Source organism: Taurulus bubalis, assembly GCF_910589615.1.
Source record: "Taurulus bubalis genome assembly, chromosome: 19".
Lineage (NCBI taxonomy): Eukaryota > Metazoa > Chordata > Actinopteri > Perciformes > Cottidae > Taurulus > Taurulus bubalis.
Genome location: NC_136607.1, coordinates 11,995,752 through 12,017,999, shown reverse-complemented (window position 1 = coordinate 12,017,999; position 22,248 = coordinate 11,995,752). Strand labels below are relative to the sequence as shown.

General features: G+C 39.0%; 4 protein-coding genes across 4 annotated transcripts; 3 read left to right on the top strand and 1 right to left on the bottom strand.

Annotated features, from left to right (window-relative positions):
- The first annotated feature begins 266 nt into the window (after window positions 1-266).
- On the top strand, window positions 267-9,675 carry prodha (proline dehydrogenase (oxidase) 1a). The gene is made up of 14 exons (XM_079235070.1): window positions 267-635; window positions 798-1,006; window positions 2,669-2,703; window positions 3,234-3,383; window positions 3,532-3,596; window positions 5,042-5,158; window positions 5,325-5,404; window positions 5,508-5,589; window positions 6,156-6,248; window positions 6,450-6,596; window positions 6,873-7,048; window positions 7,194-7,292; window positions 7,505-7,593; window positions 8,323-9,675. The coding sequence occupies exons 1-14, from the start codon at window positions 297-299 to the stop codon at window positions 8,511-8,513; spliced, it is 1,872 nt and encodes a 623-aa protein (XP_079091196.1). The 5' UTR covers window positions 267-296; the 3' UTR covers window positions 8,514-9,675.
- Window positions 9,676-13,417: 3,742 nt separating this feature from the next.
- On the top strand, window positions 13,418-14,774 carry gal3st1b (galactose-3-O-sulfotransferase 1b; the record flags this gene model as incomplete). Its single annotated transcript, XM_079234969.1, has 2 exons — window positions 13,418-13,539; window positions 13,625-14,774. 2 exons carry the CDS (start codon window positions 13,418-13,420, stop codon window positions 14,772-14,774), a joined length of 1,272 nt encoding a protein of 423 aa, XP_079091095.1.
- A 1,319-nt stretch (window positions 14,775-16,093) lies between these two features.
- Window positions 16,094-16,743, bottom strand: uqcr10 (ubiquinol-cytochrome c reductase, complex III subunit X). Its single transcript, XM_079234779.1, has 2 exons — window positions 16,602-16,743; window positions 16,094-16,414 (listed from the first exon to the last, which is right to left on the bottom strand). Exons 1-2 carry the CDS (start codon window positions 16,740-16,742, stop codon window positions 16,364-16,366), a joined length of 192 nt encoding a protein of 63 aa, XP_079090905.1. The 5' UTR covers window position 16,743; the 3' UTR covers window positions 16,094-16,363.
- A 50-nt stretch (window positions 16,744-16,793) lies between these two features.
- On the top strand, window positions 16,794-20,326 carry zmat5 (zinc finger, matrin-type 5). Its single transcript, XM_079235539.1, has 6 exons — window positions 16,794-16,913; window positions 18,160-18,333; window positions 18,598-18,660; window positions 18,773-18,853; window positions 19,206-19,314; window positions 19,423-20,326. The coding sequence occupies exons 2-6, from the start codon at window positions 18,207-18,209 to the stop codon at window positions 19,568-19,570; spliced, it is 528 nt and encodes a 175-aa protein (XP_079091665.1). The 5' UTR covers window positions 16,794-16,913; window positions 18,160-18,206; the 3' UTR covers window positions 19,571-20,326.
- The last annotated feature ends 1,922 nt before the right edge of the window (window positions 20,327-22,248 follow it).

Below are 22,248 nucleotides of genomic sequence, written 5' to 3'. Positions count from 1 at the left end.
ATTTTTTTATCACAGTATTAAAAATGGGCTTCCATAGTTTATTATTACAACCAACCAATCCGGTTATTTGTGTGTGAATACGTGAAGAGATGAAACTGAAAGCTAAAATGAACCTTTTCTTCACCACGTGAAGACAAGCTATGGGAGGAAACGAGAACGCGCACTAGCTGATGCCAGGCACGCGCCGCCCCGCGAGATGACTTAAACTGCCCCGCGCGCTCCTCCAGCGTAGTCACAGCGACGGTACGGCGAGGCGAGGTCGGCGCTCCCGTCTTGTGAGCTCAGATAACGACACCATGTCGTACACGAAGTTTGTAGCCGCTCTTCTTCGGGCCACCCCGGGCAATGTCGGGAAGATACGAGCGTCCCCTGGAAGATGTCGGTCCACGGTGGCCTCCCCCAAGAGCCAGGAAGAGAAAGGTCAACAGATAGACGGCTGCACGGTGGTGGAGGCTGTGCCGGTCGAGCTCATCAGCCAGACCAACCATGTGGAAAAGAAGCAGTTGAGTAAAATCCACGTTGACTTCGACAACACGGTGGAAGCCTACAAAAGCAAGGATAACATTGAACTGCTCCGAAGTCTGCTGGTGTTCAATCTGTGTACAATTGACGTCCTCGTTGAAAAGAACAAAGAGGTGGGTTGATTTGGTTCAGATTCCAGGAACAAGCTGTTCACCTTTTGGTCCGCCAGCATGCGTCATCATAACGAGTATGGGCAAGTCAGATGCAGTCCTATTACAGTGGTGTTACTATAGCTACTGAGCTACACTAACTTATCATCCTTGCTTTGTTTACAGTTGATGGGTCTGACCAAGAAGGTGTTTGGTCAGTGGATGTTTGAGAAGCTGATGAAAATGACCTTCTATGGCCAGTTTGTGGCAGGGGAAGACCACAACTCCATCAAGCCTTTGATTCAGAAGAATCAGGCCTTTGGTGTGGGGGCAGTTTTGGACTATAGCGTTGAAGAGGACTTGACACAAGAAGAAGCGGTGAAGAAGGAAATGGAGTAAGTGATATCTGATCTAGCAGGAGTTTAGTAGAGACCACAATGTAGCTACCTTCTCAGGAAGAGTCGTGGTTCACATTGTATGAAATCTTTTACTGACGCACTATAACATGTGCTGTATGTGCACTGGATGAAGAGACATTTCTGAGTTGTGTAACTTGGTTGAGTCAAGTTTATTTGTATAACGCAGTATCACATGCCCCAAAGCAATAGGCTACACACTCCTGATCCAGCCCATGCTCTCAAAACAAGACGAAATTTAAAGAAATACTGGTAAACAGGAAGAAACTGGAAGAGGTCGGGGCTATAAAGAGGCTCCTGCCCCCAACCCTCTGCATGAATGATTTCAACAGGAGCTGCACACTGGGAAAAGCAGTCAGGACAAAATATAATTCATTCCAACATCTTTACAGCTGTATCGTGATAATAAATCCACTCTAAGTTAGTTAATAGTGAAATCACTTTATAACAACTAGACTTAACGTTCTAAACTTTGTTTTGTCCTTGCTCTTACAACTATTTTTAGGACATTGTTTTTCAAGATTATTGGGCAAATTAAGTACATCCTGCTCTGTAACTGTTTAGTACATATTATAGAGTTAGCCCCCAGTAGGCCATTTGTCCCTTTGTCCCCTGAGCCGGTTTAGCCAACCATAACACAAATGTGTATAATATGCTTTCTTAGAGTACACTCACAGTTACAAACATAAGGCACTAATATTTTAATTAAACTGGTTAAAAGTCTAGTCAACCCACATTAGTTTAATACTCTGTTAGTCACCTTTGTCTTTATTACATGCTGTCCCCATCTAAATGATCTCATGACTCATTTATATACAAACAGAGTGGAAAAAAACATTCCAATAGACTACAGTTTGATATGACTAAATTCTTATCTTAACACTTTAGTTCTAGCTTCCCTTATACTTCTTATCAAATAAACACGAGTCATGTAATCTACACTATGTTTTCTGCACATAGACAGACTGTAATGAAAACCTAATAGTACTTGTCTTTTATTGGTTGGTTCGGAGAGCCCCCTCTCCTCTGATTGGTCGAGCAGGGGGACGTACCTCCTAAAAAGGCGACCAGCCCTTTAGAGTTATGTGCCGGGCCCTTCATGGGGCACACACACACACACACACACACACACACACGGAAGTGTTACGCAATGTTCTGAGGAAGAAATAAGCTCCTTTTTTGAACCACGGATCATCTCACTGGGCACAAACATACACCGTGCTGAACTAACTCAAAACATATTTTTGTTTAGGATCAAATGATCTTCATTAAGATCAAATTCTCAGAAAGAAAAAGACGGTTAGGTCAACGCAGTGAACACAGTAGTTTCTTTGTTCCCCTTATGCATCTCTTATGTCACAGAATGTGCACAGAACTGCAAAAGCAGCTCATTATCATAACTTATCATAACATAAAGGTCACAAAAAGACTGGTTAAAATGACATTTGCCTTTTCTCAACACATTACTGTGGTCACAACTGGCATACTGTCTGGTTGATTAACTGATTTCAACACTGCAAGTGACATGAGAAGTTATGAAACTGGGAGAAAATATATCTGCTATAATCACAAAATACACTCTTTTAGGTAGCTGCATTGTTTGCTGTTCTCTTCTGATGACAATCTCTTCTTCTTTTTCAGTGCGTGTGTTTCTGAAGCAGAGAAAGAAAGTCCAGGTCTGTAGATCAGTGGGAAATAACAGATTAGTTGTATGTAATCATGTAGTCTGTTCAGTTGCACAATCAGGTTTCCTTTGATATTCAGTTTTTCCAGCTTGACCTGAATGCAAAACAAGTCTCTTCAAGTGTCAGTGTTGGTATGTCTAGTCATGTGGCCATGTGGTCTGCCCCAGAGAGTACTGGTTATATCTGGTTTTACTGGGGTCTGAAATGTCTAATCCAATGGGATCATGTTACATGGCTGATGTTTAAAACTCGAATCATTCACCTACTAGTTAATACATATTCTTAGTATCACTCTCTGGTAGTCATTTAAATAATAGTATTACTAGCTACCATATAATGTTGTGGTGAGATTAATGTTTACACAGACATATCTAGTTATTTATAATAATGTATGTGGAAAGAGTGTTCCCACCACCATTTTTTCTTGTGATAGATTTATTCTGGTATAAATAAATAAAGGGACAGTACTCAGAACAAAAGCTTGCAGGATTAAAATTGTTCTGTTCTTCTTCTAACTCCAGCTGCTGACCATCGTGAGAAGAAGTACAAGGCGCATCGTCAGTTCGGGGACCGGCGTGGAGGGGTTACTAGTGCTCGCACCTACTTCTATGCAGATGAGTCCAAATGTGACAAACAAATGGAGACATTCATAAACTGCATTAGAGCCTCTGGTAAGTAGGAGTAAGTAAGTAGGTTTTCTGATAAGCAGTTTAAAAATGGACTATTATAATTTATATTATAACACTGAAGCTATTGTGTGATCAAGATAGTTTTGAATTACACCAAATAAAGTGACATAAAATATGTTATCAATTTCAGGGGGAGCCTCTGCAGATGGCTTTTCTGCCATCAAAATGACTGCTCTCGGACGCCCACAGTTCCTTGTAAGTTTAACTTTATGTCTTCAATATTAACCAAAAGTAATTATTACAGTATTTAGATAACAGTGTAAATGGCATTGGTTGGCAATGACAGTGCTTTAGGGCTGCAACTAACGATTATTTTAATAATCGATTAATCGGTTGATTATTTTTTCGATTAATCGATGAATCGGATAAAAACAAAAATAATCAAAAAAGCATTCATTTCCAACCCTTTATTCAAAAACAGAAGTGACAGTGCAAAACATCTTCAGAAAGTGCACAAACAGGTTGCTCCTTGAACATCCCTGAGCTGTTAATTAAAACAACAAAATGGACTAACACTAAAAACATACACATGTATACTTTACATCTGCCAAATGTGAGCCCTTTTTACTGTAATTGATCCCTCCAGAGGCTGCATTTACATACCCTGCTTTATCAATATGTATGAAATACTGGGACAGAGGGACGCTGTACTGCTCCATATAGAGCGTCCTCTTCCTTAAACTCTTTCATTCTGGGTCTCTTATGACCACGACGTCACGTTGTTGGCTAAGCCCAACTACGTGATTTGCTTCATTCTACTTTGATTAAAAAAATAAATAAAAACCTGCAGCCAGATCCGCCGGTGTGCCGGTTTAACGTTAACGAGTGACAGCGTGAACTGAACCAGACCGGGGGGTGACGGCATGTTTCATCACGTTACGTTTTTTTTTACAAGCAAGACTGAACTGTAACGGAACATAACGTAACTTTAACGACAATACACAACCCAAACACGTTAGCTAACGCGATAGCAAGCTGACTAGCTTCCATTAAAAACAAGTTTGAGGAACATGAAGACGCTGATTGGCCAAGACTCGTCGAAGATCTTCTATTTTTGAGAACATCACAACCTCAGCTTTTCTCGTGTCTCACTCCGATCTCAGAAACGCTGGCCGGCCAGTTGCTCTGCTCCGCTCTTTTTTTTCTTCTCCGCGACTTATTGCCCGGCGTAATAATCGCGCGACACAACGAATCGATAATGAAATTCGTTGCCAACACTTTTGATAATCGATTTTTATCGATTTTTATCGATTCGTTGTTGCAGCCCTACAGTGCTTACAATTCTACCACGAACAAACCATTCGCCATGTATTACAGATTAATGGGCAAAAGAAACATTGGCCAGATATTTCTCTCTTTATGGTTTTGAGTCCATGCTATTTGATAGTATGAGCATAGGTTCACATAATTGTGTTATCACTGAAATTATAATACAGCATCCAGAATTTGGCATTATATGAAAGTGGCAGGAAAATAAGACAAGAGGGAATCTGTGTCAGGGCACACTGTCTTAACTTCCTCAGACAAATATGAAAAGTATGTGCTATTTGACACAAATGTGTCTGGCTGACCTCCTCACAGTATGATTCAAATGCAATATTATAATTGTATCATTGATGAATTGTTCTGTGTTTGAACAGCTCCAGTTTTCAGAAGTCCTGGTTAAATGGAGACAGTTTTTTAACTTCCTCGCAGCAAAGCAGGGAAAATCTGACATGATGGTTTTGGAACAAAAGCTGGAGCTGGAACAGCTCAAGGTACATCTTCAGCAAGTCGAAAGCAGATTCAGCCATAACCTCATTTATAGTTGTTTTGAACATGTTCTAGTTGTGTTCAAGCCTTCATGACTTTACGTGCCATGTGTTTTTTGAAAGCAATAATCGGCTGCAATATGTGTGTAATCACTGAAATATCTCTTTGTAGGAAACTTTGACTAAGATGGATATTGGAGCCATGGATGAAACAGAGAATTGGTTCACTGGAGAGAAGCTGGGTTTGTCAGGGTAAGATAGTCACAACAAATAGGTCACATACAGTTAGGTTCATGAATCTCTGTTTAGTGTGTTAACATATTTTAATTTACACTTTCTCACATCTTATTGGCAGAACGATCGATCTGCTGGACTGGAACAGTTTAATAAACGATACAACAAAAATCTCCAATCTGCTCATGGTGCCAAACCTTCAGGTGAGTCATGTAGACATTAAGTGGTGTGACAAGAACTCTGAAGGGAAAAAGGAAATAAATTCACAGTTTGTGGCCAATGGTTCTCAATTCGAATCAATTTGGTAATTTCAGACCCTATATCTGACAGATATTACAGTTAATGGTCTCATAAACAAATGATAAGCATAGCCGGTTTTATTTTTTTATTTCCTCATTAGAACTTCTTTATCATATTGTGGGAACACGTTGATCCAAGTCTTCAACAAGATAACAACTTATAATGCAATATCATATCTTCAAGTAAGCATTTTATCTCATGTGGGGAAATCATATTATCAGTTGGGACTTACAGTGCTACATACATTTCTGCAGAGTTAGTATTATTGAGTTATATTGCACATGTTTATGTCGCCAGTGCTATTGTGTGCATTTAAGAAAAGTCACTCATGTCACTCAAGTCACCCCACCCACCCAACGCCCTTCCTACGTGTCACATACTGATTACATTTTCTGGTTTATCGAGGTCATAAAGATGGCGTTGAAAGCAAATGCCAAACATTTTGATGTTTTGTGTGTTGGTTGTGCAGACCGGCCAGCTGGAGCCTTTGTTGAATGCGTTTACAGCCGAGGAGGAGAGGCAGATGAAGAGAATGCTACAGAGAGTGGATGTTCTGGCCAAGGTAAAGCTAATCAAAGAAAATAAATGTGCATCTTGTAAACATTTTTTTCAGGCAATACAGAAATCTAAATACAATGTATTGCAATTGCAAGGGAATCAAATAAATCAGAACTGTATTGTTTTGATGAAGCCCCGTTTATCTTGCACATTAACGACGAGTCCCTTACGGAACCTGTAAATACTATTTGTCTGTGCTCACTAGCATGCCATGGAGAACGGGGTCAGGCTCATGGTGGACGCCGAGCAGACGTACTTTCAACCAGCGATTAGTCGACTGACTCTAGAAATGCAGAGGAAATTCAACAGAGAAAAGCCAATTATTTTCAACACTTACCAGTGTTACCTCAAGGTGAGTCCTCAGTTCTCTCATTAGAGCTGATCATGACAACTTTTACTCGTGAATATTCAGATCTACAAATCTTTCCTGGTTGTCTCAACTATGAAACCAAAATTATATTTTTTTGTCACACTTTACGTTGTATTGCTGCTAATCATACCATAATATCAATTTGTTCGTGTCCAAAGGGCAAGCTCAGTAAAGCTGTATAGTACTAGTATATGGAGACGTCACAACTGGCTCTAAAAAATGTCATGGTTTGATACTTTGTATTTTCTTTCCTATTAGGACGCCTATGACAATGTATCTGTGGACGTTGAGCTGTCCCGGCGGGAGGGCTGGTACTTTGGTGCCAAACTGGTTCGTGGAGCCTACATGTACCAAGAGAGAGACAGGGCCAAAGAGATTGGCTACGAAGACCCAATAAACCCAGACTATGAGGCCACTAACAGGATGTATCACAAGTATGTTTCTTCTTCTTCTTCTTCTTCTTCTTCTTCTTCTTCTTCTTCTTCTTCTTCTTCTTCTTATTATTATTATTATTAAGGCCACTCGTGACTTAGCTAGAACATGTCTGAATCCTAACCATCTGCCTTGATGTTTGTCCAGGTGTTTGGAATACTTCCTGGAGGAGATTGATAACAGCAGGAAAGCAAATATCATGGTTGCAACTCACAACGAGGACACAGTGAAATTCACCCTTGAAAAGTATGTTTCGTTTCAGGCATGACAAATTCAAAGGCCATTTAGCTCGTACAGAACTAAGTGCAGATTTAATTTGAACATAGACAAAGTAGTCTTTGTCAATTTTCGAAAGCAATTATAGGATTTAGTGAATGAGATTGCCGAATCAATGGTGGACTAACACACTCTTATTATGTAACAGCCCTTTGACATGGATTTGTTTTCTGTTTTCCCAGGATGAATGAGATGGGCCTTTCACCAACAGAGAATAAAGTTTACTTTGGACAGCTGCTGGGCATGTGTGACCAGATCAGCTTCCCGCTAGGTATGTTGCACTCAGCTTGGATACTAAAAGTAAACAAGTAATGTATGGCATCAGAGACCTGCGTCACAGTCATGTGGTCATAGAGGTTCCACTGAAACAAACTCTGTACACTCATAAGCTTTTTAAAACTCAAGGTCCATGACCTTAGAATGGTCTATCCAGTCTATAGATATATTGGGAACCAACAACTCTGGGTTCTCAATGTCATTAAACTGTCTGATAACCAAATGTTGTGTCAGTTATGTTCAGAGCAGAAACACATCACTACGCAAATAGTTAGGTTCGGGTACACATTTAAGAAAATACCTTTTTTTTCTTTGCTTGACAAAAACAGTTTATGCATGTGGCATACAGAAAATTAATAACTGAGGTGCTACTGAGTCAATGAAAATAATAAAGCTGTATCTGCCCTAACCTTTCTTCCACTGGTGAGACGTAAGGACTGGTTTGACCTTGTCCTATCACTTGATACGTAATATCCAAACCACATTTTTACATATCAGCTTTATCTTAATACAATATTTATCCATCAGAAATTCACTTCAAAACAAAAAAAGATAATATTTTAATCTACTGCACCATTATTTCAATGTAACATTGACATAACATAACTGTGAGCTACTGTCGGCTTAAAGAATATGTTGGACATTAAATACTCAGTCATGACATGGAATGGACACGTAGTAGAAATTGATTAAAAACACGTCTCCTTGCTCTATGTTAAAACAGGTCAAGCAGGTTTCCCGGTCTACAAGTACGTTCCATATGGCCCGGTCAACGAGGTCATTCCTTATCTGTCTCGCCGCGCTCAAGAGAACCGTGGCTTCATGAAGGGATCCCAGAGAGAACGCAGCCTGCTGTGGACCGAGCTGAAGCGCAGGGTTCTGGGTGGGCAGATGTTCTACAAGCCCGTCTACTGAGTCACATGATTGCAACATGCTAACTAACTGCAGTGTGTCAGCATTCGACCGGCTTTACCTCCTTACTGTCGGGGAAGATTAACGTCCTTCCTTGGCTTGTTCGACTGGGAAGATTTATGTTCGCCTCAAAATCAGAATTGGTTTAGTTTTACTAAAATAATGGAACTTTGCACTTTTTCAAGGAACATTTGCAAATGTTTATGCCTCTATACATCAATCATCTTTAATACGCAGCATGGCATTGTTCTGTGGAGGCTAAGACAAGTATATTGTGAATGTATGTTTACCAAAAGTGACGTGCTTGTATATAAATATATATATAGGTCCTTTGTTTTTCTTTTCAAGGACACATGTAGCTGTCACTCAAAAGTGCCTAATGATTATTTTCATAAGATAAACTGGAAGCAATCAGCGACTGTACAACTAAGTTTATTTTTGTAACTGTTCACTCCTCCAAGGGGATTGTTTCCTATTTTAGCTTATTTATTGATGATGCTATGTGTCAAGTAATAATCAATTAATTTGTAACTGCAGCATCACAGACAAGATGATCCTCTCTTTGATCTCTCGTGACGCACTCACGTCGATGTTCTTGAAGCAAAGAACAGATCAAATCAAACACACGGTCCAGGTTCATGTGCTGTGGACTTGGAAACCAGCCAGCGGCCTGTAACCTGGAAGTGACTGTTTGCAGTAGCTGACCTTCATTTGCCTCCGACACAACACACTCCATTTAAGCTTAAGTACTCTGGGAATACCTACACTGTTGTATGGACTGTGTTACTGGACAATTAAGTTTAATGAAAGTCATGGATTAAGTCTTTTAAATTGAAATGTGTTTTAGTTCTATAAATATATACTGTAAAATGCTCTATACCTTTTTAAAAGTCCTTAAATTGAAAACTAATTTTGTCTCTGCTCAAACATGGAAAGTTTGATTTTTGAAAACAAAAGCCTTCAATTGTACTGTCTCTCACCTGCAATGATCCACATCTTGAGTATTTGATTTAATTTGAATGCATTTCCTGATGTTTTTCTTTTCTTTGTGTCTGGTTTCCTCATCACTGCTGTTTAACTATATTTTGTACAGTTGTAAAATATATGTAATCATTGAACATAATCAAATACAGATAACAAATAAAAGAAACCAGAATTGTGTTTACTCTTGTTTCCGATGTTTGAAATGGACATACATATCTTACGTTTTTGGGGAAGGATCTTTGAAAACTCAAAAGTTACACATCATGACTGACATTGTATTTTAACATTCAACAACATTTATATTGTTCCCTAAAATATACCCAAACTCCAGCTTGTGCCCTTGTAGAGAGCAACCCTGATCTTATCTCCTCGTGACACACATCTAGTTGTCCTCGCTGACGTATTCTGATGTCAATGACATCAACCATTACAACCATTGCCACACAGAAGCTAGTGGGCTCCCTTTGTCAGATCGATTTGACCTACTAAGTCAGACATGATTCAGCCAAAGTCAACAGCAGCCGAGGCAGCCAGCACCTGGGTCCAGGTATGCTGAGACTAAATAAACAGCTGTGTTGTGACCAAGCAGGGTGTGCTCTCTGTACAGTAGGTGTTACTATTTTTAATGTTAAGACATCTTGAATGCAATCCAAGCTGTACAGAACATTATACAATCAAGAGAAGAGTTAGAAAGATGTGCTGTATGCAGGCTGAAGGCAATGTCTTGTGTTTAACCGTGGATTACTTTAATACAAGTTGCAAAACGAAGATGGACGTGTTTGTAGACAGTTCATTTGAAGGCTGCAACACCTGCTGTGTTCTCTTCTGTGTTCTCATCTGTGTTCTCTTCTGTGTTCAATGCTGTGTTCCATGCTGTGTTCTCTTCTGTGTTCTCTTCTGTGTTCTCTTCTGTGTTCAATGCTGTGTTCCATGCTGTGTTCTCTTCTGTGTTCCCTTCTGTGTTCTCTTCTGTGTTCCCTTCTGTGTTCCCTTCTGTGTTCCATGCTGTGTTCCTTGCTGTGTCCTCTTCTGTGTTCCCTATTGTAATCCATGCTGTGTTCTCTGTTGTGTTCCATACTCTGTTCCCTGCTATGTTCCCTGCTATGTTCTCTGTTGTTTTCTTTGCTATGTTCTCTGCTCTGTTCCCTGCTATGTTCTCTGTTGTTTTCTCTGCTTAGTTCCCTGCTATGTTCTCTGCTGTGTTCCATGCTGTGTTCCCGGCCGTGTCCCCTTCTGTGTTCCATGCTGTGTTCCATGCCGTGTTCCATGCCGTGTCCCCTTCTGTGTTCCATGCTGTGTTCCATGATATGTTCCCTTCTGTGTTCTGCGGTGTTCTGCTGTGTTCCCGGTGTAGCTTCCTGAAACATGTTATTTCATATGTCTTGCTGATTTAATAACACTGTGTCCATTTCTAATAATTTGCTAAATTACTTCATATTTAATTATTTCAATGTTTGAAAACAATACACGCACTAACTGAGAAGGGAAGAGATTTATTACATTGACCCTTTAGAAGAGAGCGCTGTCGCTTTAATACATTTAAACCCCGCATATTGGTATTTTTCCACAGAGTAGTCACATAATTTTAAACTTTAGTAACTCACGTCTTTTCACATGTATGCAATCACCCAGCCATCTTACGGAGTGAAATAATAATGTAACAAAAACTAAAATGTTCAATGGGTAGACCAGTGTTCTTATGACTTGACCAACAAAAAAATAAAATAAAGATGTTCATCAGTACACCTTCCATATATGCAATATCGTCACCATGGCACATAAACTATTATACAGTTAAGTAACAAAATATTTGGGAAAAACTGTACCCTGGTTACGCTTAAAGATGCCATTTTCATACTTAAGAGAAATGTTTTTGTTATATTCAAACATATCTTACTCCAATAATACAGTGGACTCAATTACAGTTACAGTACCTACTCTGAATATATAAAATAGACATGCTTATACTTTCAGTAGACCTACTTGTTTTTTAAGGTGATTTGTCACCCGACACTTCGTTAGAGCAGACATATCTTCAACAGCACCTATGTTCCAAACCACTTCAGCCCCTGTGGGAGGAGAATGTACATCTGACTTTCACTCCTCACAGCCAATGAGATGGGACTTCAGGGAGTGTGTACAGCATGTAGAACAATAGAGGCTTTTCTTCTTTCTAATCCGCACTCCGACACTGCTAATGCTGTCATCTGCAGGTAAATAAAGCTCTTTACTTGTATTTCTCCCAGACATACATATCCTTTTTTGACTTAGTATGACAGTATGTTTTGATAATCAAGAGTAGTTTCAATTTCTTTTCAGGATAATGGGTCAACAGAATTCTGATTTGAAGGTAAAACATAACATCAGCTTTAATCAAGTAAAATATGTTTTCTCATGTACTACAATTACTCTAACAGGCATAAATAGATGTAGCATGAGATGTATGGTTATTCTCATCAACTGTGACAAATGGACTACATAGATGACTATCAATGTTAAAGATAAGAAGTCAGAGCTGGTATGCAGAGGCACACTACATGACATGAAGAGTAATCCTCTGTCAAGAGTCAACTGAAGAAATCTATTTTTAAAATGTAGCCTTTTACCTAAACTTTGTTTTCATTGTAAATGTCTCTTTTTTTCCAATTCTGCTGTGTGTTGTGAAGGGAATCTAAGCACTATAAACATGTTGAAAGTGTAAACATGGGGGCTTATTTGACAGAAAGAACAAAGCAGCAGTAGATTGCTTATCTGTATTAGCTCTTCTCTAGTCCTTTCCCCCCTTATAGTTTATCATAAATATATTATTCATTTATGCAGAAATTAATACCAGGTTACATTGGATTTAGATGGGTCAGATCCAGGTTTTCTGTATAGAAATAATAACTACTCTGTTGTATGGGGGGAGGAAAGGAGGTACATATTTGGCCTGTGTTGCCACAGGGCATTTAACCTGTTTGTGAGATTCGTGTAGCTACTCAGTGGTTGAACGAGAACACACAGCAAAGCTGCACTGTCGTAAATCTTAGTCGTAGATTACGTTTGCTTTTGATTTACCTCAAATCATTTTCAAATTAGCCACTGAAGTCTGCGTTATGAGGAGGTCGGACTCGGAGTGGTGGATGGGTCACAAAAACATTGGCCTTTAATTGTCCACAATCATCTGTAGCAAAGAAAAGCTCAATGAAGCTCAAAGAGGGCGACTGTTATGTCAGATAGAAATGTATGCAATCAAGAAATGTATGCAATCACGAAATAAGTCTTGGTTGAATGTATTCTAAGACTTAGCAAAGTTTCACGGACATCACAGTTCCCAAGAGGATGTTTCACGGCCGCACATTGGCCAGCAGAATGCACATTAACCGCGCAGCAAGCCATATTATTTGTCCGATATTTGCATGAACAATTATCCTTAAAGGCACCAACTGTACAAACACGGCCTAGGGGATTGGCTCGCTCTAGGAGCTGCAGCCTCAAGTGGCCATTCGACGAACTGCAGTTTTTAGGAACTCATCGTTGGCTTTAAACTGGCTCCACTTAATAACTCTAAATACTTTTGTTGCGTTTTTGTTACAATTTCCTCGTGATTTTAAGATGAACCGTGATAGTTTTAGTCAACATAACTACCATTATTGCCTAAACCCATCGACTGTATAGTCTAAACCTAACAGTAGTTATGTAGCGTTTCATCTCTTTTGTTTTGTCCCTTAATCACAGCGAGCGTTCAGTCCGGAAGAATATACGTCATCCGAAACAGAGTGCAGTTTAGTTGTATGGAAATGTAATATTGTTGGAGGCAGGGCTGCAGCGGAACACACAGCAAAATACAGCAAATTGTGAATCACAACTGAACGTCCTGATGTTTTTCTCCTTACGTGCATGCTCTCTTACTGCATTTCCAGGTTAACCTTTGGGTGGTAATGATGTCTGGCATCAAAGGAAACAAGTGCACATTTGTGAAACGAAGGCTGATTCTCTGGGTTTTATTGACCAACATCATACTGGTGCTGTACTGCTTGACGAACCCAAGCCAAGGAAAGAATAGGTAAACCAAAAAAACAATAGGAAAGCATTATTTTATTGAGTTTAGTCTGTTGATCTGTTTGCTTATCCTTATATTTTATTCATAGGGGCACCCAAGCAGGAACATGTCCTCTCAGTGTGCAGTTTGTGAAGACAAATGTGAGCATGCCTTCTCAAAGCACAAAGCCAGAAGAGTGCTCCCCCAAACTAAACATCATGTTCATGAAGACCCATAAAACCGCTAGCAGCACCATACTCAACATCCTCTTCAGATTTGGAGAAAAGCACAAGCTGAAATTCGCCCTCCCTGATGGTCGCAACGACTTCTTCTACCCATCACCGTTCCTGTGCTCCCAGGTGAAGGACTACAAGCTTGGAGACTGTTTCAACATTGTTTGTAACCACATGCGCTTTGACCATCACGAAGTAGCCAAGCTCCTGCCTCCGGATGCTGTGTACATTACCATCTTACGAGACCCGGTGGCTCTCTTTGAGTCGTCCTTCCATTATTATCACAAAGCAGTTCCTCTCACCTGGAGGATCAATGGAGAGAACAAACTAGCAGAGTTTCTAAACAATCCTCAGAGCTTCTACAGCCCTACTAGCTTCAACTCATTCTACCTGAAAAACATGCTCTTCTTTGACTTTGGTTTGGACAACAACCTCGAGGCTAATGATCCTCGTGTAATGAGGGACATTCAGAACTTATCCAAACATTTTGATCTTGTGCTCTTTGCAGAATACTTTGAGGAGTCTCTTGTCCTGCTTAAGGACAAGCTGTGTTGGACCATGGAGGACATCTTGTATTTTAAACTCAACGCTCGCAGGAGCTCATCTCTGTCTCATCTGACCCCTGAGTTGAGAGCCAAAGCTTTACAGTGGAACGGGGCGGACTGGAGACTCTACCAGCACTTCAATGCTTCCTTCTGGGCCAGAGTAGAGGCGTATGGGAGCGACAGAATGAAACGGGAGGTAAATGAGCTGAGGAGAAGGAATTCTGAGATGAAGGACATCTGTATCAAGGATGGAGGGGCAGTTGAGGCCCAAAAGATTCAAGACAGACGTTTCCAGCCCTGGCAGCCAGTTGGAGAGTCTTCCATCCTGGGGTACAACATTAAGAAACATATTGATCCGAAATTCAGGACAATCTGTGAGAAAATGCTCACACCTGAAATACAATACTTGTCAGACCTGGGTGTAAACCTGTGGCTAACTAGACTATGGGGCTGGTTTAAAGATGCAGTTTTTACTGTTTGACTTGGATTCAAACATGTAATTAGCAATTTATCCTGAAACATCTTTCAGTTTTTCCTTCTCAATAATGAATCCATAATGTTAATTAATTACTATTTGTAAACTAAATGCTAAATTATTCTTTAGTTTCATGGAATGTGCAACAGCTAGGATTTTTTTTACCTCTCCTAAATAGGCCGACGGAAGGGTAAAAATTCTCTGATACCTGCACTCTCATCTGTTGCTTCTTATGTTGTGTTTTTCAACATTGTGCGCAAATGCTACAACTCTGTGTGTCAGACTTAAAAGTGTGAAAATAAGACTCCGACATGTTGTTCGAGTGGCTACTCCTCTCCGTGGTGAGATTTGCGTCGCTAATGTTTCTGCATTATTGTGCAAAGCCTATTTGCTTAATTGTCCACTGCGAGCACAAATGTTTCTGACACCTGATGCTATTTTTTTGTTTGTTGAATCTACAGTAACCATGCCAGCTGTGATGTCAAACACAGCCATCAGTGGTTGTTATAGTGATGGTGACAGCACACGTTTTGAGTGGGACAGACAATGCTAGAGTGCTCCCTAGAGGCCTGAGGCTCAGATGCAGGTGTAAGCAATTAACTTGAATGGTAGCCTTAGGGTTTAGATTATGTTTGGTAAAAGATGGCAGCTATTGTTTGTGGAATATATTACTTTGTTGATTTGGCCAGACTTGAATAATATGCTTCACGTGGTTATGTTGCACTGTGGTCTCGATCAACCTGGGCTGTGTCCCATTATACACCCTATTATGAAAATAAGTAATGTGCCTGTTCATCCAGGTAGTAATGCCAAACTACAGCAATTATGAAATTAAGAATGGTAAAATACCCAACAAAGTGGTGTTTTTCATTGAAATGCAATGTCGTAGTGGGCAGACAGAAGTGTCTGCCCACTACGACATTGCATTCCCTTTGAGCCATCCTCTTAAATATTAGTACAATACACAAACCTGTTGAAAAAAAGTGCATCCTTGAAGAAATAAAACATAAAATCCCTGATGTATAAAAAGGACACCATGCATCCCTCCATTGCATATTCGAAAAAGCCAGCAGACAAGCAGCAAGCAAATGTAAACAATCAGTTTTAGAAGACATAACTATTATAAAGCCTCTTGAATGCTTTTTTAAAACTAAGTTACTCATTCAATTTGTATATGAAGCCAGTGACTCTTTAAGATGACATAATGTGACATGGGTTATGTAAATACCAGTAAGTAAAATAATTGCATAATGAAACTGAAATAAATCTGCTTTGACACATGCATACCATATTAAGTATAACAAATAAAAACACTGCAATATCGGTATGACATTAATACTTTTAATTTAACAATTTACAATCTGTGAGTAGAACGAATGCTTGATACATAACAGCAGGAAGGGGAGGACGAGGTGAACCATTGCTCCTTCTTCATGGTGGTCTGGACAGTCAATCAGCTCCCACTGGGGTTGACTTGAAGCACATTGTCCATGTTGACTGATGTTTGATGCAGGTAACGTTACGGAGTCCAGGAAGAATGGATCATGGAAGTGTGACAACAGTTGCACTTCAGCCTCAGGTAACCCCGGGGCGTCCTACTCTTCTTCTTTGTTCTCGTAATTGTGTTGGATGTGTTTCCATAGTTTCTATAATAAAACATGTATTAGATGACGTTAGATATTTCATACAAGACAGGTTGTCTCTACAAACAGACGCGAATGCTCGACTAGGCAAGCTATTTTAGCTTAGGTTAGCTCATGCTAGCGCCGCTTCGCCCTCTGCTCACAAGGTCAGGATTAAACGAGCAATACACCCCGAAAACGACACACTTACCCCACGGTTCATTTGCTCAAAGACCGCGTCGCCACCTTGGTCAAATAGTCGTTCAAAGAAGACCGCTCCAACCATGATGGTTATGGCGAAAGTGGACGTTCTCCTGAAGAGCAGATTGTAGACGGTTTTAGCCAGCGCCATGTCGGTGGATAGACGTACTGCGCAGGACCGGAAGCTGAGACACACTTGCCTGCACGCTTCCGGTCCTTAAGTTATTTGGTAGTAGGATATCCTTAATCTTTTTTTGGAGCGATATACTACGCGTGGTCCTTCAAAGCGAACATCACAGAGGACAGCACTGTTTCTACAATGGTTTGTGCTCGTTGCTGATGTAATTTAACATCCATGTTAGTTATTAAATACAACGTGTTTTTGTGTAATATTACGCATGTGAGCTAACGTTATCTATCCAGATGTAACAACACAACGGACGCATATTTAGGGGTGTTAACGCTTGCTCCGTTGAGTTATCTGGGGTCGTGTTGGTTCTGCAACAAACTGCTCGTGTGCATGCTGAGTATGTTTCTAAACCGCTTTGTACCTTTCTATCGCCAGAGTAAAAATGGAAGTCATACCGAGGCACATTCAAAATACATGCACCGTCACTACTAACACAGTAGATGGCAGCAATCGGCTTTTGTTGATATGAGGTCGTTTTATATAATTGTAAATTAAATATCTAAATAACTTGTGTTTGTAGTCTGTTGACCAGACAAAACAAAGTAGACTACCAAGATGACGCATTGCACTATGGGAAATTGGATTCTGAATTGTTGACTATTTCTAATTCATAGATAAAAATATTAAACCATAATCACGCAGAAACATAATCAAGAACAGAATTGATAATTGTACAGATACAGTATAGCTTTTTTTTCTTTTGAGGAAAGACTGTTTTGTTTGGTTTATTAATTTAATGGCAAAATATATCTTGCTATAGTTTAAGACTGTAAGGCCCAAATACTCCCAGTGAAAACACAAACCAGGTTCCCAGTCAATTCTTTTTGAAACATTGCTGTTTTCTCCTCAAGGCCGGATACAGGGCGAGGGTGAATAGATAAGTTTGCACTTTCTGATAAATTTAATTAATAGTTGGAACAAGAACATAAGACGTAGGTATGTGTGACTCATTTTATGGTTTTCTTTTAAGTGTGCTGCTCATTTTCATTGGTTGTCTTAAACTTCATCTGACATGCAGGGAAGAAACCTTTTAAATACCAAGGAACGGACAGAAGTCTGTGTGAGTCTTTCCACTGTCACTGTGATACGTGCCTGTGTAAACTGCTCCCCGCTTGCAAGCATTAAAGAATCACTCTTTACAACTTGTGTTCCAGAAGACTATTTTTGTCTGTTCATTAGAAAGCTCAAATTACAATTCTCAACTCTTCTGCCTCTGCCCCAGTGACCAAGAGACACTTTTTCCACCACATTAATCAGCTTGTGCATACTGATACAGAACACTCAGTTGGGAAACCATTTCAGTCACCACAGCTATTCACTCACCATGTGTTCACGGTGCTTGTGTAAAGGTCTTTTGTGTCTGTTCCTTGTCTTTCAGCCATTTAAAAGGTGACCTCTTGCTGGTTTAAGCACATAACCTGCATCATGGGGAGGAGATACTACTGTGACTACTGTGACCGGTCCTTTCAGGACAACATGCATAACCGGAAAAAACATCTGAACGGTGTGCAGCATCACAGAGCTAAAAAGGCCTGGTATGACTACTTTAGAGGTGAGATGTGCTCACAATTAAATACAATTGCAAGCTATATTTTTGTGACATGTTTTAGTTCAAATATATATTTTTTAAATTTACAAATCAAAAAGTTGTGTATGTCTTAATTTGAATTAATATTTTGTTAAACTTCTTTATGATATTTTAATTGGAGAATTAGCAGGCTTCATTTATTTTGTATTTTTTTACATCATGGCTGCTCACTTTATGATGAAAGATTATATAAATAACCAAGGACAACACTATCATTTTTCTTTTTAGACTCTTCGGCCATCCTGTGTGATGAGCAAACAAAGAAACCCTGCAGGAAATTTCTCCAAAAAGGTAACAGAACAGTTTGAATATACATTTACCCAGTAACCAGGAATCTATATTATATACCCTTTTGTAATAATCACTTTGCCTGGCTTTTCTTTTCTTTTCTAAATTCTTTTAGGAATTTGTGATTTTGGCCCTAACTGCAGGTTTTCTCACATGTCCGAAGAGGATATGTTTAACTTAAAAAGACAGGTGGAAGGTAAGCTGTACCCGAAGGGTAGTGCCGTCTACCAAAGCAATATCACACACATTAAATGCACATAACATTTGCCAATAACCTATATAATACAATAGTATTATCTAAATTATTATTTATTAATGAGGTGATCATTTAACATTTCACTCCCAGATGTCACACAATATCAACACAGTCTAGATTTATAGCTCAGATGTAATGCAGCAGAGGGAAAACATGCCAAGTACCTTGGGTTAGCACTTTCACCAGCATTTCCATAAAAATATAATATTAGTCAAGTACAACTTGTTGTTTTGTCCAGATGACTTGTGTGAATTGTGATATGTTGACACGAGTGATATTACATTTCTTTCAGACGAAAGGCAGCACAGAGAGGACTTTGCAGACAGAAAGATGCCTGGGCGGAGTATAGAAGAATGGCTCTCAAGAAGGGAAAAGAAGCAAACTGTCCTCGGTAGCAACGGGTGGGCTAATTATTTTTTGTTTCATAGCTTATTCATACATGTTTAGCATTTCTAATGGTTATTCTGTGTTGATTTATAGTTCAACTGTTCCACTATTTATCTCCGCAGAGATCTAAAAGATAAGGAAGACAGTGAAGAGGGCCAAGAAGAAAGTGACATACGTCAACAGCTGCTCTCCATCCCGGACCTTCCTCCCTCTCTTCGACCTCCTCCTCCAGGCGGATGGAGAGTCAAAGTGAACACAGAATGGGGTTGAAAGATATTCACTTTGTGGTTCAAATCCCTATTAAGTGGGTATGCCACATGAATGGTACAGGATACATATGTTATTAAGAGATAGCGTCAAATTTGTAATTGGCAGTTTGAAAAGGAGGTTATAAATACAAAAATAATAATAAACACTTTGGATGCCGTACAGTTGAGGCCATTTTTCGTTGAACTGTTAAACTATTCATTTTTAATATTTCACTTAAAATTCTGATTTGAAATGAGTAAAAGCTTTTTATTTACATAAAGCACAGCAAGTTAAATCTTAGAATAGTGATTTCCATACAGGCAGTATAACCCTGGCTCTGAAGTTGAGGGCCTTTGCCTTTGACGCCTCCACAGATTTACATTTCAGGTCATGTGGTCCTGAATGGAATGGAGATTTATTGAGCAGATGGAAATAATATTTTGTTTAATTTTAGTCCTTTTCTGCGTCACCAGGATAATCATAAATCTGATTTAATTATATTTCTAACCCAGCCATCTGAAAACACAATTTTACTTCCTAAATGGTAAAGATGGGAGAGTAATGATCTGGATTAAGTTTCATAATGACATTTTTTATAGTTAGAAAGTTTGTTGTTATTTTTTTTATCAACCATCATAATGTATCATAATTGTTATTGGCACTTGTATGTCCTTGATGAGGTTATTCCTCACAACATGGGATTATGCTGATATGTATGTACCTAATCTAGTTTTTGCTTATAGCAGAATCCTCATTAAATTGATACGAGTTTTTTTATTTTGTCTAACGCTTCTGCTGTCTTTAAAAGTGTTTTTTAGCACTAGTAGTGCTATGGATCAACATTTTTAAGTATGGGTCCCCATTTTGTTTACAAGGACACATGCAAATCCAGTTGGTTTCAGACTGATTTAAAGCAAACGTGATTGTAAACTATAAATTAACTATAAATCACTAACCTTTTAAATATTGGTTCATATTAATGAGGAAGGAAATGCAAATGTTACCAACCCCTGGGTAAACAAACCTCGCTCTCGAGCCGGACGGAGTGCAACAACCATAAACACGACAACACAACTTTAGTTTAGTTGAACAGCTAAGCAATGCAACATTTACATGGATATGAAAAATGACAAAAAAAAGGGCACTTAAAACCAAAGAAAATGGTAACTTCTCGTAAGACATTGAGCACAAGATAGCTTGTGAGTTCAGATCTGTGAGAGTCTAATGGGTCAAAGTGCACTCTTTATATATATTGTTGGTTTGAGCTGGTAACAAATCCAAGTGACTGGTTCAAAATATGCTTAGCTTATAATAACACAATTAAATAAGTACATTTCCCTTCCGACACCAAATATTTACCAACCACTGTAAAATGCTAGAGTAGGCTTTACACGGAAATAACTTTATTGATGACTTTATATAGTGCCGTTGTTGCAAACATTGCTCTATAAATAATATTTATATATATACAAAATAATCTAAGGTTGTTCTAAATGTATTTGTTTATAAAGATTATATATATGTTTTTAAAAGCATTTTTCTAGTCATGTAGAAGAGCAAAGTATTGATTGTAGCTCCTAGTTGTACTAAAGATAACTTACCTGAAGGCTGTTGTACTCCAACCCTTGAGGGGCTAGCAGAGGGGCATTTAGTTGGTTGCAATCTGCAACACACCACTAGATGCCACTAAGTCTTACACACTGGGCCTTTAAGAAGGAATGGATCAAACTAAAGTAAATTGCTTTTAACTTTATTCACTGTTTTGTTCCGCTGACACAACATTGTTTTCCCCGAAAGCTCTTTAAATGCTACTACATGAAGTGCATCACTATATTGCACCAAGGAAATACAAGCATGTGTTCCCCTCTTGCAGGCGTTGCTGTGTTACTCATGTCCAGCATGTCTGACGCTGCAGTGTGCAAGGCCTTCGCACCATCAGATCCTTACATTTCACCCCTACTGATCTGAAAGTGTTGAATGAAGAATTAATTCAGCATTTCAGTTAGATTTCCTTTGTACTCTGAAAAGCATACCTTCCGAGATCAGCTTCTCTTTTCTTAACCTACTTGAGCGTCCGTAGTAAAAAAACATATTTTTTCTATATTTGTCGTATATACAACCCATGTCACATTTGCAAATATAAAAACAATCAGAAAGCTCCTTTTTAATGCCGTAGTTTTTATTGGATTACATGCATCTAGACACCACTTACATTAGTGTATAATAGATGCATTAACCTCTAAACCTGCATTTACAGCTACATAAATTAAACAGTGCTTGCTATTCTCAATCTAGACATTAAAATTACGAGTAATGTCACACAGCAGGATGATACACATAGTGACGAGGGACTTTTATCGGGGCGAGAGAAGGATAATACATGGATACTTATTGGTACTTGGATTACTGTTGAGTCATTTCAATTCAAAAATACATTTAGCATCAGATTATTTTTTTGTCAAAATTGAGGATTTTGTAAAATTGATTTCTAAAAATCTTTCTTTCGTTACTTTTAAGTCAAGGCATGATATTGCAGTTATTACTCTGAATGACAAAGGCACAGGACAGAAGACATCCAAAGTCCAAATAAAATGAATGACAACAATTAAGACAATCCGTCAACAGAGTGTACATAAATCTGTTCATTATTAAAGCACTGTAACATACAGAATAGGACACAGTAAGTGCTTATTTGTCTT

Excerpts from the sequence above, each read along its gene's own strand:
- prodha (XM_079235070.1), top strand. The coding sequence starts at position 297 with ATGTCGTACACGAAGTTTGTAGCCGCTCTTCTTCGGGCCACCCCGGGC. Across the intron at positions 5,159-5,324 it reads TGGAGCTGGAACAGCTCAAG|GAAACTTTGACTAAGATGGA; the intron begins GTACATCTTCAG and ends ATCTCTTTGTAG. Across the intron at positions 6,597-6,872 it reads CTTACCAGTGTTACCTCAAG|GACGCCTATGACAATGTATC; the intron begins GTGAGTCCTCAG and ends CTTTCCTATTAG.
- uqcr10 (XM_079234779.1), bottom strand. The coding sequence starts at position 16,742 with ATGGCGCTGGCTAAAACCGTCTACAATCTGCTCTTCAGGAGAACGTCC. Across the intron at positions 16,415-16,601 it reads TTGAGCAAATGAACCGTGGG|AAACTATGGAAACACATCCA; the intron begins GTAAGTGTGTCG and ends GTTTTATTATAG.
- zmat5 (XM_079235539.1), top strand. The coding sequence starts at position 18,207 with ATGGGGAGGAGATACTACTGTGACTACTGTGACCGGTCCTTTCAGGAC. Across the intron at positions 18,334-18,597 it reads CTGGTATGACTACTTTAGAG|ACTCTTCGGCCATCCTGTGT; the intron begins GTGAGATGTGCT and ends TTTTCTTTTTAG. Across the intron at positions 18,661-18,772 it reads CAGGAAATTTCTCCAAAAAG|GAATTTGTGATTTTGGCCCT; the intron begins GTAACAGAACAG and ends AAATTCTTTTAG.